The sequence below is a fragment of the Camelus bactrianus genome, chromosome 29 (genome assembly GCF_048773025.1).
Source record: "Camelus bactrianus isolate YW-2024 breed Bactrian camel chromosome 29, ASM4877302v1, whole genome shotgun sequence".
Taxonomy (NCBI): Eukaryota; Metazoa; Chordata; class Mammalia; order Artiodactyla; family Camelidae; genus Camelus; species Camelus bactrianus.
Window position 1 is genome coordinate 7,615,596 of NC_133567.1, and position 14,027 is coordinate 7,629,622.

Consider the following 14,027-nt stretch of genomic DNA (forward strand, 5'->3'; position numbering starts at 1 on the left):
TTTTAAAATATTAAACCTCTAATGTTTAATTTACCCCTCTAGAGATCAAGGAATAAACTTACACTTCATTGGCCACTTATTCCATAATTATTTGTATCAGAATAAAAATCAGAAAAAAAAAATTCTGTATTTTTTCCAGGAATGATTCAGGTGGGATGCCAAAGTTAAAATGCTAAAATTTCCTAATCCTAAAATTAAAATACAAATCACGTAGTAAAATCCCATCTGTTAATGTTTCACTAAAGTCAAACTACAAACAATGTGCCAAGCACCTGAACACGAAAGAATATTACAGATGTATAAAGAAAAGCATGCACTTCCTCCATGCCCCTTTCCCTGGAGGACAGAAATATTTACATGTGAACAAGAAAAACCACAGGGATACAAAATAAGGCTGTAATAATAAGCTGTTAGCTTCTACACAGTGGTTAACAGGTGTTATAATTCTTAATGAACCAAAACATCAAACACGGCAAATTTTCTAACAGCATAACACAGTGCTCCAGATTATAAATCTAAGTTTTCATTTTACTGAAAACTACAAATGTGATCACACTGACTTTTATTGTTTACTGTGCTCTAAGACAGCCTCATGAGAGCTTTTGGAGAAATGCAATCAATCACCGATGAATTCATCTTTATTTCCAATAGGAACTAAAAAATTCAAACTGAGCAAGTGTTCAGAGGTTGGAAGGTAAGTAGGATGCGTATACTGTAAACTTAATATGTGGAATTTAGAGACTGTTATAAGGTTTTGATAACATGAGAAGGAAATTACTTAAAATTATAGGCCCGAGGCAGAAAATTCTTTAAAAATGAAGTCTTGATAAAACTACTTATGCGCAAACGTGCACCCAAAACCAAAAAGCAATAAGGTTTGGCATTAGTAACGGCATCTACATAATATCTGTCATGCATTTTCAAGCATTAAACTTGATCCACTCAAGGCTAATTTGACAAACAGAAAATACCTTTAGCCTTAGTTTTTCTCTTGGCTACCCCACCAGGTCCTTCTGTTGGTATTTACAAGATGAAAATAGGTTATAAACAGAAAATATCAAGGCAATTTAAAAAATTATTATCTGTAAAATAGTTGAAATTGATGCATCTATTAAATTTTCTTAAATTTATCACTAAAAATATTCAGTCCTTCAACATACAAATATGTCATTTTAGAACCTTACTCCCACTATCTATAACCAAAAAGTGCATTAAAATCACTTTTGACGTAGTCAACTTTATAAGCTGCCTTAGATCTGAAAGAATTGTTGGCTTTAGAAAAGTCTAGTTACCCCCTGGAAATGGGGTCTCCCTCTCAGCGGTGCCTGGATAGTGGACTTCCACTTGGATACAGATGATCAATTACAAACACCAGAGGGGAAAGTTCCCGGGGACCCTACTTCCCTACTCAATCATCACTGCCACCCCAAAAAAGGATAGCATATTTTGATAGAATCTGACTCTGTATCATCTGAATAATCATGGCTTTTCCCCCCATAGTTTCAAACTTTCTTTATAAAAAATTACATGAGTAAAAGAATGACACTATTATGGAGGTATATATTAATTTTCTTATACTTCACCTAAAAGCTTTGCAAAGGCTTTCTACTTCCTCTCCAGGCAAATGGAAGTTCTGATAATGGGTTTCTTTTTAACCTTCTAACAAATGTCAATACCGCATACCTCTCTATACATTCTGATTGCAATCAATCTGTACTTAGCATTTCAGCCAAGTCATGGTCCCAATTCTATTTCCTGGCTGCATAAATGTTATTTTATACTCATGTATCAGCCGACTTTCCAAAGTGGCATTCCAAGTTGCCCATCCATTTCCTGGGTTAACCAGGGTAGGTGATTACAGCTCATCTCCTGCAGGGGGCAGCACCATGCACAACCTTTCACTCCACGGCTAAGGTCTGAAGCGGTGTCACAAGAAAGCCCCTAACCCTTTCACACATACTCCTGCTAGAAACTGTAGAATCCCCTTTGTATGTTTCTCAAAACCGTAATCACACTCCCACCTGCCAAACTGGGTATTTTATACTGGATTATAACGAGATCTGTTATACTGATCGAATCATGCTCCACTGCTAAATTCCTTCCCCTTTCTCTGTCCATGACAATTTGTTTCCATCAAATGAGACAGTCCATTTGAGAATGGAGATTTATTTGGGTTGAGATATCACCATTATCATTCTGGGGGGGGGTGGGGGAGTATTAGCATGTCTTGCCACTGACTACATTAAAAACAGAAATGGGAATTAACTGCTCCCCATGGCTATCTTTATCTGTCCAGTTACTGGGTATGTGTACATAACCAAAACTAGTGTGTGTAGGACAATTATTTTTCACAAGCAAAGCCCAGTTTTTCCCTAAACTCTATCAAAACCAGCACACTACCTTGTAATACTGAATGCCACCTTGGGCTACTCCCCAGTGAAGTTCATTTTAGTAAAATACCAAACTTACTCTTGCAATGCCAGCTTTTAAATATATGGGTATTATCCAATGTGCAAAAGAAATTAGCATAAAGCATTAAAACACACCTTCAGTGATGCTAATATCGCCTCCTAAGGCCTGCATGTTCTTGACTGGAAGGCCCAGATTTTCGCTCAAAAAGCAGAAAGGTGGAAATCAGACCACCCTGCCTCCCACCCCCACCCCACTATGATGATAGAGTCAAAAGGACTACACTGATGAAAAGGCTAGTTAACATCTGTTGTTAATAAGGCAAAGATTAGATTAACATCAGATTCGTGAAACAGGAAAAAATAATAAGCACTGAAGATTTAAAACTTTTCCCGTTGGAGTATAAATCCTTAAAGAGTCACAAATTGACAATGGGCAAGGCACTGGTTAAAATTCCAAAGTATCGACTTAAGCTTCCTTTTCTGAACTTAAAGCATATAGTCAATAATGTTTCGGTATTTTTGACATGACAAAGACTGAATGAATCATTTAAACCACCATGATCATATTCAGTTCCTGAAGGAAAAAGCACACACGTGAAGGAAAGCAGAGCACTTAGGAAACAGAAGGGCACACGGGAGCCTCTATGTAATAAAGAAAATGGGGACAGTCAAGAAAATGCAGGCAAACAAACAAATAAATAAAGGTAAACAGAAAACTCAGGGTTTTAAAGGTCAAAGCAGCAGCAGAAGGAAGGAAAGCATGAGGACAGGTTTAGGATGAGGACAGTACTGAATTACGTTAGTAAGTGTCCTGTAAGGTTACAGTTTTACAAGAGGCAGTCAGGTTACGATGAGAAACAGGTAGGAAGGAAGGTGAGCAACACCCCAGGGTGCTCATCAGGGCCTCTCTTCCCTCCTTCGAGGAAAAGTGATCCTCTACGGAATTTCCCAAGATTCTCAGGGGGCACAAAAGGAACAGGGTTCGAAGAATTTTATCTCCATTCGTGCACTTTGAAGGCTAGAGGAAGCTGAAGTCTGTGAGGAAGAAAGAATGAGGCTAGAGGGAGGAGGTGCAGCCACAGGGCAGAAGTCAAGCTTCCAAAACGTGACCAGTGAGAGAGGAAACAATGACTCAATGCACTTCTCAGGGTAAAAAAAAGTGCTGTGCAGTGTAGAGAGATGCCAATGAATGGAACCCAAGCCAGAGTGGACCATCTTGATAAAGCAGAAAGCAAAACCACCTCTACAGAGGAAAGAAGATGGAAAGAAAGTGTCTGAACACCAACTAAAGAGAACTGTCACCAAGCAGGGAGCACCTCATGGAGGCTGGATTCAGGTGAACACAGAATAGATCGTTTTCCCACCACAGTGTGAAGCCCTATGGTGGAGAAGGGGTCAGTGGTGATCCTGGCTTGGTGACAGCATGTAAAGGAAAAGAAAAAAGGAAAAAAGAAAGAAAGACAAGTTCAAGTTTGGGGACATTACTGAAGTAGCCCCACAGAAAACCACAAGTACGTAAGGCTTTGCTTTTATATAATCATTAATTCTAAACAGAATTAAATTAGTATTATTCATATCTATGGCTGATGTGAACTCGCACTACAGTAGTGTCCAAAATCAACAAGTGTGCCCTCTTTTTCTCCTTTTCTCTCTTTACTACCATAGCCAATGCCCAGGAGGGGGAAAAAAGGGGGAGGGAGGGGAGACAATTCCATTAAACAATAAACTTCATGACAATAAAATTCCTTAAAAATAGTTTCCAAGTTGTACTGAGAAAATAATTAGAGTGTGAAAAGGAAACACCTTGGTATTGGTACTTTGCAATCCATTTGGATACAAGTTGTTTTTACTGATAGAAGACATTCCAGGTGAAGGCGGTCATCAGAGACATGTTAGGATACGGTTACGAGTGAAGAGAATGGCCCCCCAGAAGTAAATAAAAGGAATCATCACGTTGTACACTTCTTTTTGAAACTGTATGCTTATCCCAGTGGTTTTAAGCTGATTATTGTTAATAGCTCTGTTGACTATTTGGGAATTCTTATACAGATATTTGAAAGAAAAAGCAGGTCTTATATTCCTCTCTTAGAACCTAAAGGTAATTAACATTATTTTGGCCACTGCCTCAGAGCCACTATCCGACACACATTTTCAAGGTGAAATGTTCCGTATGAAATTAAAATGCTGTATCATTAAGCCCCTGGTTGGACCCATGGTCTCACCACATGCAGCAGACACGATTTTGGGAGACTGGCTCCGTTACAGAAACCCAAGTAGCTGCTGCAGACTCTCAGGGAGATGGTCACAGAATTGGTCAGCAGGGTATCATGTCATCCTTAGGTCATCTCAGTCATTCTCACAGTCCCTGGTGAGACCAGTGAATCATCCTGAGCCTCCTGCCCATACGAAACGCCCTAATTTATTTCAACGATGACTACAGATCAGGCCTCAAATGCCTAAGGAACAGTTCCGTGAGCTAAGCAGACTGCTGCTCAAGGACAAATGTCTAGTCTTGGTAAAAGGCATGCCAAGACACTGTATCAGTTTCTTTTTTATTCTTAGATAGGTGGTGTGGCAATATAACCCCAGACATTTTTGAAAAAAGGAAGCTACTGAGCCTTCGGATCCTCAATGACAAAGGAAGATCAGAACATAAGAGAACTGAAAGACTGAAAGTTTAAGAAGGGATGACATCCAGAGACTGAGAGTTCGAATAAAGATAAAATGCAGATTCAAATACAAATGAGATATCAAGAGAGATCACCTAAAGACCTCTGCTAACATAGGTCAGTGTATCGTAGGAACTTCAAAATGTTATTTCTCTTGAAAAAAAAATTCAACTTTTTTTTCACTTTTTAAGCTGTTTAAAAAAAATCAGTGTTCTACTATGTAATGAATAACTCCTGGAGTTCTCACTCATTAGGACTAACCCCAGCAAACATTTAATAAATATCCTACGTTGGGTTCAGCTTTGAAGAGGGATTCAAATGCAGCCTACCCTGACTCCTAACTTCAAAGACTTCACACTTTAGTTAATATCTACTCCTGTGTATTACACAGTTATCTCAATAAATAACAGAGGCAGAGAATTCAGCATACTGTTTCATCAATCAATTTGTGACAATAAAGTCTGCGTCACTGAATTTTACAGAAGTGCTCCAAATAGGCATGGTGATCAAAGAAAATTCCACAGCCCAAATTGCAGAAAACATCTTATTGGTCCTATAGACCAGAATCTTCTTTAGAAACGGTCACTGAGTATCAATCCCCCAAAATTATAACTGCAAGGTGTTCACAGCCATAACCCTCTATACCTCTTTTCAATAATTCTCCAAATCTATAAGCATCAGGACAGACAAGGAAACATTTTGTTCAGTCTAGCTAAGTCCCCTGAGTTCCACTTCCTTGTTTTTGCACCAAACTCCAGAGAACCCAATGCCTTTGCAATTGGACAAAGTGCAGTGCATCTGAGGATGCAAGGGCAGCTCTGAGGAGATGAACTCAGGGCACGTTCCGCAAAGTCCCTTCAGTTGTTCCAAGCTGGAAACGCAGTGAATTGAGTACAACGTAAAATTTCATCACTATAAACAAACAGTCAAACACACAGATTACAACTTTGCCTTTTTAAGTAAGTTCCTAAGTTTAAAAGACGTAAGCGAGAAGAATATTCCTATAATCAAACAGAAAATTACACAATAAATCCTTAATTAAGAATTGTAACATGTATAATAAGTAAAATGCAAGTGAAGCAACACTGACTGGCTTCAAAATACTCTATATCAGTTTTGCAAATACCTTTATTTTCTCACCAAAGCAAGCCTTAGGCACAAGTTGAAGGAAGTCACAGAAGTCAGGGGTTCACCAGCTATCTGGATTTTTACCTTCGTCAGAGGCTTTTCAAAAGGGTTGATCAGAGGGGGTACAAAATAAATGGCAAATTATTACCCCACACCCTTATTTTTCACTTACAAAAATAAAGCATAATTAATTTCTGTACATAAAATGTGCATTAGTATCATGACAAAAAACCAAGCCAGATGAGAAATTAATGATTCTAAACATTGATAACACATAAATTTAATTATTTACTTCTCATAAACTGATCAAACATCTTTTAGAGTTAGTAGCAATGAAGCATTAAGAAACAAGACTGCCTTAAAAAAATACATCTCAGACAGCTGGCTAAGTGAATGTCTCTGAGAGTGAGGCCTAAGACTTCTTTTGAATTTAAACTGGTATTTCACAGTACTCAAATTCAAACTGGAAGACAGGATAAATTTGCGCATAAACTACATAAACTTTCAGAAAGAACATTATTAAATCATATCCATTTGTTCCAGAATATTAACATTACATAATCAGATTTGACTGTCAGAAACATTAACAGAATGAATTCCCCACATTCCCCAAATAATTAGGAAAAGACAAACTAGAGTTAAAACAGTAATTGCAGTGTTAGCTCACTGTCCAATGTACGACACGTGCATCTATTTCCAAAAGTAGTTACTGAATAACACTTTTTAAAAATAAGATCAGCCAATCAGACAGTCTTCCCTGACACACATAAATGCTGACTCCGGGGGAAGCCGATGTGCTTCCAGCGTTCTGATCTGAGACGACTACTTTCAGGCTCCAGCCTGTGATTTCTGAAAAAGAAGCTAAATTTGTCATAGTCCCCTCTGAAAAACTGGGTGAATATTCCACTTACTGAAAGCAATACGATTAAATAGGAAAAGCTAAGGAATGAATATTTGAAAAGTAGAAATTATTACTGTCAAATAAAATGTTAAAATGTGCCAGTATTTTCCAGTTTTAAGCTCTACAAAGAACCAATGCTAAGCTAAGTTTCAGAGAAGCTCAAAGAGATGTAAAAATATGAAATACCATTCAATAAAAAAGGTAAAAGAAACCAAAGGTCTTAGGTCTTACCGCTCTCAAGCTGTAAGAGCTTTGTTTGAAGTAGAAAATGAATAAAATCTCATTTTAAGGAATTCATGTTAGATATGGGTAACACAACTGCTTTTGCTATCACTAAAGCAAACTCATTTTAAATGAATTGATACAAAGGTGTTTTTAAAGGTTTTCTAATGGCAAAAATGGACTCTCCTAAAAAGAATTATCACTTTAATAAATTTAATTTACAAACCTAAAAATCATATTATTCCTAAGCCAAAGTTGATAGCCAATTATTAGGTAATGCAGGAAAAAATGGAAAAAGACCATTATTTAGGATGAATAATTTTAATATGTACAACATTATTTAAGACACATGTTCACATTTTCCTTCTTCAGTAATATGCCTGCTTTTAAAAAATTTGAATTACTATCTCTGGATGTATACTTGGAAAGAAAACTGAAAATAAATTTTGCTTTCATAGACAGAAATATTCAGACACACTACCATCTGAATACAGTAACTTAACTACCCTAAGGCAAAAACATGGGGTTGTTTTTGAATAATTTTAAAAGCACCATTAATACAGACTCTTACACTGAAATTTGTATTAACCTGACAAATCAACCTAAACAAATTACAATTTTTTTAAAAAAATCAGCTTTTTAATGAACCATCTTTTTATACATCAGTCATGTTAAAGATCAACAGAGAAGCATTTAGTTTCTGAATCATGCTATAAATATTCTACAATCAATTCCGTTATAATCATCTTAATTGATAGTGTGTTAGAAGGACAAACAGCAAGGGTTAATCACAAAACAATTTGCTATTAAGTTTCTAAGTTTAGTTCAGTGAATACATGACTTACAACAAAAAGATACAGAAACCAATTATACTATGTCATTCTCAATGCACTTTGCAGACGGCTAGGAGAATGCAGGGTTCCACTTTCCACAAGTGGGAAAGCGAAGCAGGGGACTCGCTAGGAGCCAGCCGTACTGGGAGAAAGCACACATGGTTGCCTTGTATTGTTCCATCACGGCTGCCCCACTGCACGCTAAGCCCTGGGTGAGCAAAGGGAAGAAGGAAAAAGGAGGCTGCGTCCGGGGTTCGTAAGCCAATGACTTCAGTCCCTGAATCAAAGTTACTGGTTATGTAAATCCAAAATGACACAAGTCTTTCCCTGAACTCCTTCATTCTGTGACGTACCATCAACACCATCTGCCGTTTCGCTTTCTTCTTCTTCTTCTTCTAGCATTTCAAAGGGAGTCATTATATCATAGAGGAATGAGAGGAAACCATAAAACCAATCTGAACTTTCCTCTGCTAAAATATTAAGGACTTCCTCAAGAGAATCAATATTTTCATTACTGCCATCTTTGGTCAGGCCTACATAAGAATAAAGGAAGAGAGAAAGACAAAATAAGGAGAGCAGTTAGGTGGAAAAAAAGGAGTGGAGGAAACGTGATCTCAAAAAGGCTGTGCATCATGGCCAAGGAAGTTTACAGAAAAGACATTTTGGAAAATAAAGAAATCGATTAAGATGCACACCCGACAATCAACTCTCAGCCACATGTATAAGAGGAAAGGCAGTGTGACCCAACCTCTCCGTTCCTACCAGCCCCTGACTGGGTTTGCCTTTGTCTTTCGAGAATCTAGAGCCAGAAAACACAAGATTGTATCAGCCCAAACGGACTGACTGACGTCAGCGGGAAAAGTGAGTGAAAGCAGTCTGAGGAATAAAAAGACAGACCCCTCTGACTACCCCCACCTCTGCTCATTCAGCAACCCGGTATTACCGAGAGCTGATGAGACAGACGTGTACGTACATCAATAAATAGTCACCGGAAATGGAGACGTTCATTGCCTCAAACGTTCCCCCTTAGGAGCTGGTAGTGAATTTAGGAAACTCTGGAATTCACATGACTAGCAAGCAGGGTGACTGTTCACAGCTCCTACAGAGGGACACCAACGTGCTCAAGTCATATGTATCAAGTAACCCACTTAGGTTTTAGCACTATAGAATGTTAGCTTTCTAATGCTCTGGCTGCTGACTCATGGTCCTGTAACTCTGACCAATGAGAAGAGTCAGCTATTAATAACAATTTGCTCAGTCTTACCGGCATGAAACATGACCGAGGCCTCCACCAGCCATCTGCAACAGGAACATTCCAGAGCTCCCTCCCTATCAGCTCGTGAAATTAGCTTCTGCTGCTAAGATTCCTGTTGTTGTTAAGTCTTCGCCCCAAAACAAACGCCCGTGATAGAAAGAAAGCGACATATATATGGTTTTTCATCACTGTTCTTTCCTGTGAAGAACCGGCCTTGGGTAAGACCAGTGTCTCGGCTCCAGTAGGTATCAGGGTCTAATCTACACTGTCTGGCTCTATGCAGCAAGAGCTACAATTTTTAGGGAAAAAAAAAAAAACCGGGTTGAGGGTTCTGGCTGTAAGAAACGTGCACATGCATGACTGCAGAGCTTTTTAGATTACAACCACTTAATTCGGTATTTTCTGGCTTTGGCAACACAATTCCTCCACACAGCATAACTACTGGCAATCCAGCCTGGCAGGTCAGAGATGATAACAAGACAGCTAGTTTAATGTCAAAGATCAGAGTGAGTTTTTCCTGCATTAGTCCACAGAGGAACTCCACTGGGCCGGCCTTCATGTGTCTGGGTAGGAAAAAGCCATAAATCGTAGTTGGTATTTAAATTATTTTTTGACCCACCCAGAAAGTTTCCTCTCTGAATCTAACAGTTGACAAGTGCTTGGGACAGAGATCCGTATTACCACCCAAGCCTCTGTGGGAATAACAGTTTCTTCGTTCCGTCCAAAAACACTACAGCTGTATATTTAGAATAAACATTTTTATTTTTCTCATTTTCCAATCTAAATGCTTCCAAGCGTCGAGCATAAAATATAAACCTTTCCTGCCCTCCAGTATGATGAGCTGAAGTGCACGACAAACATGCAAAAGTATGTGAACAAAACTATTCAGCCAACTGAGCAGCCTTCTTGCAGTTCTTAAGCCTAAAGAGAAAAAGAAAATATATTCTGGGTACACAATTCCTTAACGTCTAAGAGCGGGTCTGGACCAAGGAACAGGGTATGAACGCCTTTGATGGGGCAAGATCCAGCCCTCCCTTCTCTTCAGCTCACTCAGGCATCTGTCAGTCTACAAACTTTTTTCAAGGCTCTACGAATTTTTTTTTTCAACTTATGAATTTTTTTCAAGACTGTATGAATCACTTTCCCTTTCGCTTTCCAGCCATACCTGATACGGTGCCAGCTAGACACTGGTCACAGGACAGAAGGACAACCGTGGAATCCACAGGTGGTTTTACTCTAAGAAAACGTTACTCAGCATTTAGTCCTCTTTCCCACAGATTTTATTTGGGAAACAAGCTTTCAAAGAATACACTTTCAGACAATGTAGTGTCTGATAATCCAAACTAAAAATCAAAGATATTTTATTTTAGATAATTTGGCCACAAAAGTCAGAAGCTACGTAAACAAGAAAAAGCTTAGGCTGTTTTCAAAGTACATCGTAAAGGCCACCGCCAGAAATAACGAAATAATAAATTAATGATGGCTACCAATCTTGATTCACTCACGTATTTCAGTCTTGCTTTACAGTTCCTAAGAAGGGTGAAATTTTGAAATGTGAAAGAAATGTAAACATGAACGTATACATTTCCTCAAAGTAATCGGATTTAGATGCATGCAAATTTACTTAAGACTCCAGAAAGAAATAATAATGAAAGAAATGCCAAACCTATGAAAGTTTGGTGTAACTATTACCACACCTGCCAGGCCAAGGTCCCACCTAATCTCTGACTTCCTGCTTGCACCCCTCCCAGGGGACTCCCTCTGCCTTAATTCAAAGCAACTAGCCTGGAGCTGCTTCTCCAATGAGAACTCACTCAGGAGGTCTGGCTCCTTTTGGGGGGACACACTCACTGAATCTGCTCCCCTGTAACCTCTCCCTGAACATGCCGAGCCTCTGAACCCCGACAATTTCACCAGGTTCTTGCAACCACCTGCCAGTAACAGAGGCACAACCTCACAAACTAGAAAAGAACTTTTGTCACAAAATTCAGTTCCAGTCAAGGTTGTATTTCATGCACAGAATTCAAATGCCATAGAAAGAAGGTGAGGACAAAAGCAAGCCTGACAGTTCCCGTCAGGTTCCTTTCATGTTTACCAAAACCACAAACCAACTGTGAATTAGTACATGTACACAGTAAAAGAGCTGACCTTAGCCTTTGTGCATTTACAGTCAAATTACCAAATGAACCCTCAGATTCACCAATTTGGTTCTATCGCCAAGCATATGATTCTTGTAAAAGGAACGAGTTACCATTTGCCTGCACCACATATGTGGCTACCTGCAAATGGCAATGTCTAAATTAGTTACTTAAACTCTTAATGGTTGCTTAAAAATATTAATGGGAATAAACTTTCGAAATCTAAAATACTAAAAAGCAAGTTGCTAATGTAAGTTTGCAATAGAAATCAACATGCGATAAAAAAATTTTAATTTAATAGTTGGCATTTCCTGACAGACCAGATAGCTGATTTTAAGCACCTCCCCATCCAAAAATTGACAAAGTACAGTAATAAATACAGTCTGTCATTTAAAGTAAAGTAACAAAATGGAGTAATAAATCATTCATAGGCAAGCAAATCAGCATCATCCTGATATAAGTTTTATATAATTTTCTTTCTTTCATGTGCCCAGGATTATAGTCTTCTGAAGATCTGCTATATTTATAGAAACCCAAATGACAAAATTATACAGAAAATTCTATTAAGGTTAAGACAGGGAAAGAAATTTCATGGATAGGATGCTTTTACTGTTAAGCAGCAAATATGATTCTCACCAAGCAGTAACAAGAAAACATAAAGTCAAAATTAAGCAGCTTTATTACATTTAACCACAACTAAAATGTGTTGTAAGGAGGTTACAGTTAATCTACTGAAGTTTCACTGGTTACAGATGCAGTAGCTCCCATTTTTTTTGGTATCCATAAAATACACCCAAAATCGTGCATCTAGAAAGAATTTCTTTGTGTCATTATTCTATTAAGCTTAATGTAGAATACCTTGCCATATTCATTGCTTTTCTAATACTTAAAAATGTTCTAATACATATTATGCTACATACTAAAACAAAGGAAAGGATGCTGTTTAACAAGCAGAAATACATATCTCACTGGGCCAGATTATATAAAATTTGCATATTAAAATTAGCACCATGCTTTCTAGTATGAAAGCATTTTAAAATAAATTAAGGAATAACACATCTTTATTACAAAAAAAAAATCTCAATGATAAAGACAGGTAATTCTGGTGATAAAAGAGAAGGGTCCAAGACTTAAAAAAAAAAATCAAGAAACTGGCCAAAGACTACTAGATCATATTTTAATGTAACCTTTCAAATATGCATAGGACATTTTAAGACGCCCACTACCATTATCTTATTTCAAGATGAATTTATGTAAGCCTTCAGAAACTTACACTTTCAAATAGAACTGATTATGTCAAACGATGCTAAAGAATGACTGTGATTACCACATTTGAAAACAGACTAGGACATTTCCTATATGTTCAAATGTTAAATTCAGAATATAAAATGCTTTAAAATCTAAAAACACGTAGGAAATTATTTTACTTATTAAAATCACCTGTGCCAGAGCACTATACTTATCCATCTGTAAAAGTAAATTGAAATGTGAGAGTCTATGGAAAAATAAGTAAGCCATTTAACATCCCAAAAAGAATGAAACATATGATTTAAGTGGGAAAACATCTTCCATAAAATGTAAATGATTGACACAGACATTATTAAAGCAAAAAATATTACTTTGTTTCCAACATTTTACCACCACTAATAAAACACAAAATGTGTACTTGCCTAATAAAACTTTGGCATCATCCACATCAAAATCTCCATCACCATCAGCATCGTAGATTCCTAGTTTTCCTACAAGAGGGGAGGAAAGATAGATGCGAGACAAAAGGGAAAACAAATTTAATACAGTGTTACCACTGCTTACAGTCCTGCATATCGTCCATTGATGCTACCAATCAATGCAACTCTTTGCTCCTTTAATCCTGAAGAGCAATGCTAAATGAATATCTCACCTAAAAATAAAGGCAATTCACTTAGAGATTCAGAAAATGTTCACCTAACAAACCTAAGAAATATAACTGAGGTAGTATTTTCTTAAAGGGTTTAACAATACCCTGAGAGTGAATCATTTCAGAATAATTTTTTAAAAAATCTTACTGCTAAACAAATTTTTAGGTAAAATTTTCAACATATAGAAGAAACAATACTGATCCATTTCTAACAGTTACATGAAATTTAATGTTCCTAAAGTATAGAAGTTTCTCACACTATCAGTATTCAAAACAAAAGAATACCCACTAAGCCTCAAATAAAAACCAAATATAATTAACACCGAGTATAAGAATAAGAGGATGACTAATTTTGTATTTTACAATAATGATTTATAACAGAAGCATTATGAGTCAATCTTAAAAAAAAAGGCTTCTGGAAATAAAGTGTGTAAAACTGGCTTTTTGAAATTACAAAGGAAAACTTACAGTCGTCCTATTTAAAAACATAATTAGTACCAGCCACTTGCTACTATGGAAAAAAAAATAAGGCTTAGAACAGCTAAGCTGAGAAGACAGTACAAAAAGCCCTCC

At 37.3% G+C, this 14,027-nt stretch overlaps 1 protein-coding gene across 10 annotated transcripts in view; it reads right to left on the reverse strand.

Moving 5' to 3' along the window:
• ASPH (aspartate beta-hydroxylase) overlaps window positions 1–14,027 on the reverse strand; it is a 160,452-nt gene that overhangs the window by 111,741 nt on the left and 34,684 nt on the right. For 5 of the 10 annotated variants that reach the window (XM_074354914.1, XM_074354912.1, XM_074354911.1 and 2 more), the window contains exons 3-5: window positions 13,228–13,296; window positions 8,518–8,697; window positions 972–1,013 (exon numbers count right to left, since the gene is read on the reverse strand). In XM_074354914.1, coding sequence (XP_074211015.1) covers window positions 972–1,013; window positions 8,518–8,697; window positions 13,228–13,296 — 291 coding nt within the window. Of the gene's footprint in view, window positions 1–971; window positions 1,014–8,517; window positions 8,698–9,428; window positions 9,457–13,227; window positions 13,297–14,027 lie in introns of those variants that run through there. The other 5 variants (XM_074354916.1, XM_074354920.1, XM_074354917.1 and 2 more) reach the window with 3 other exon arrangements.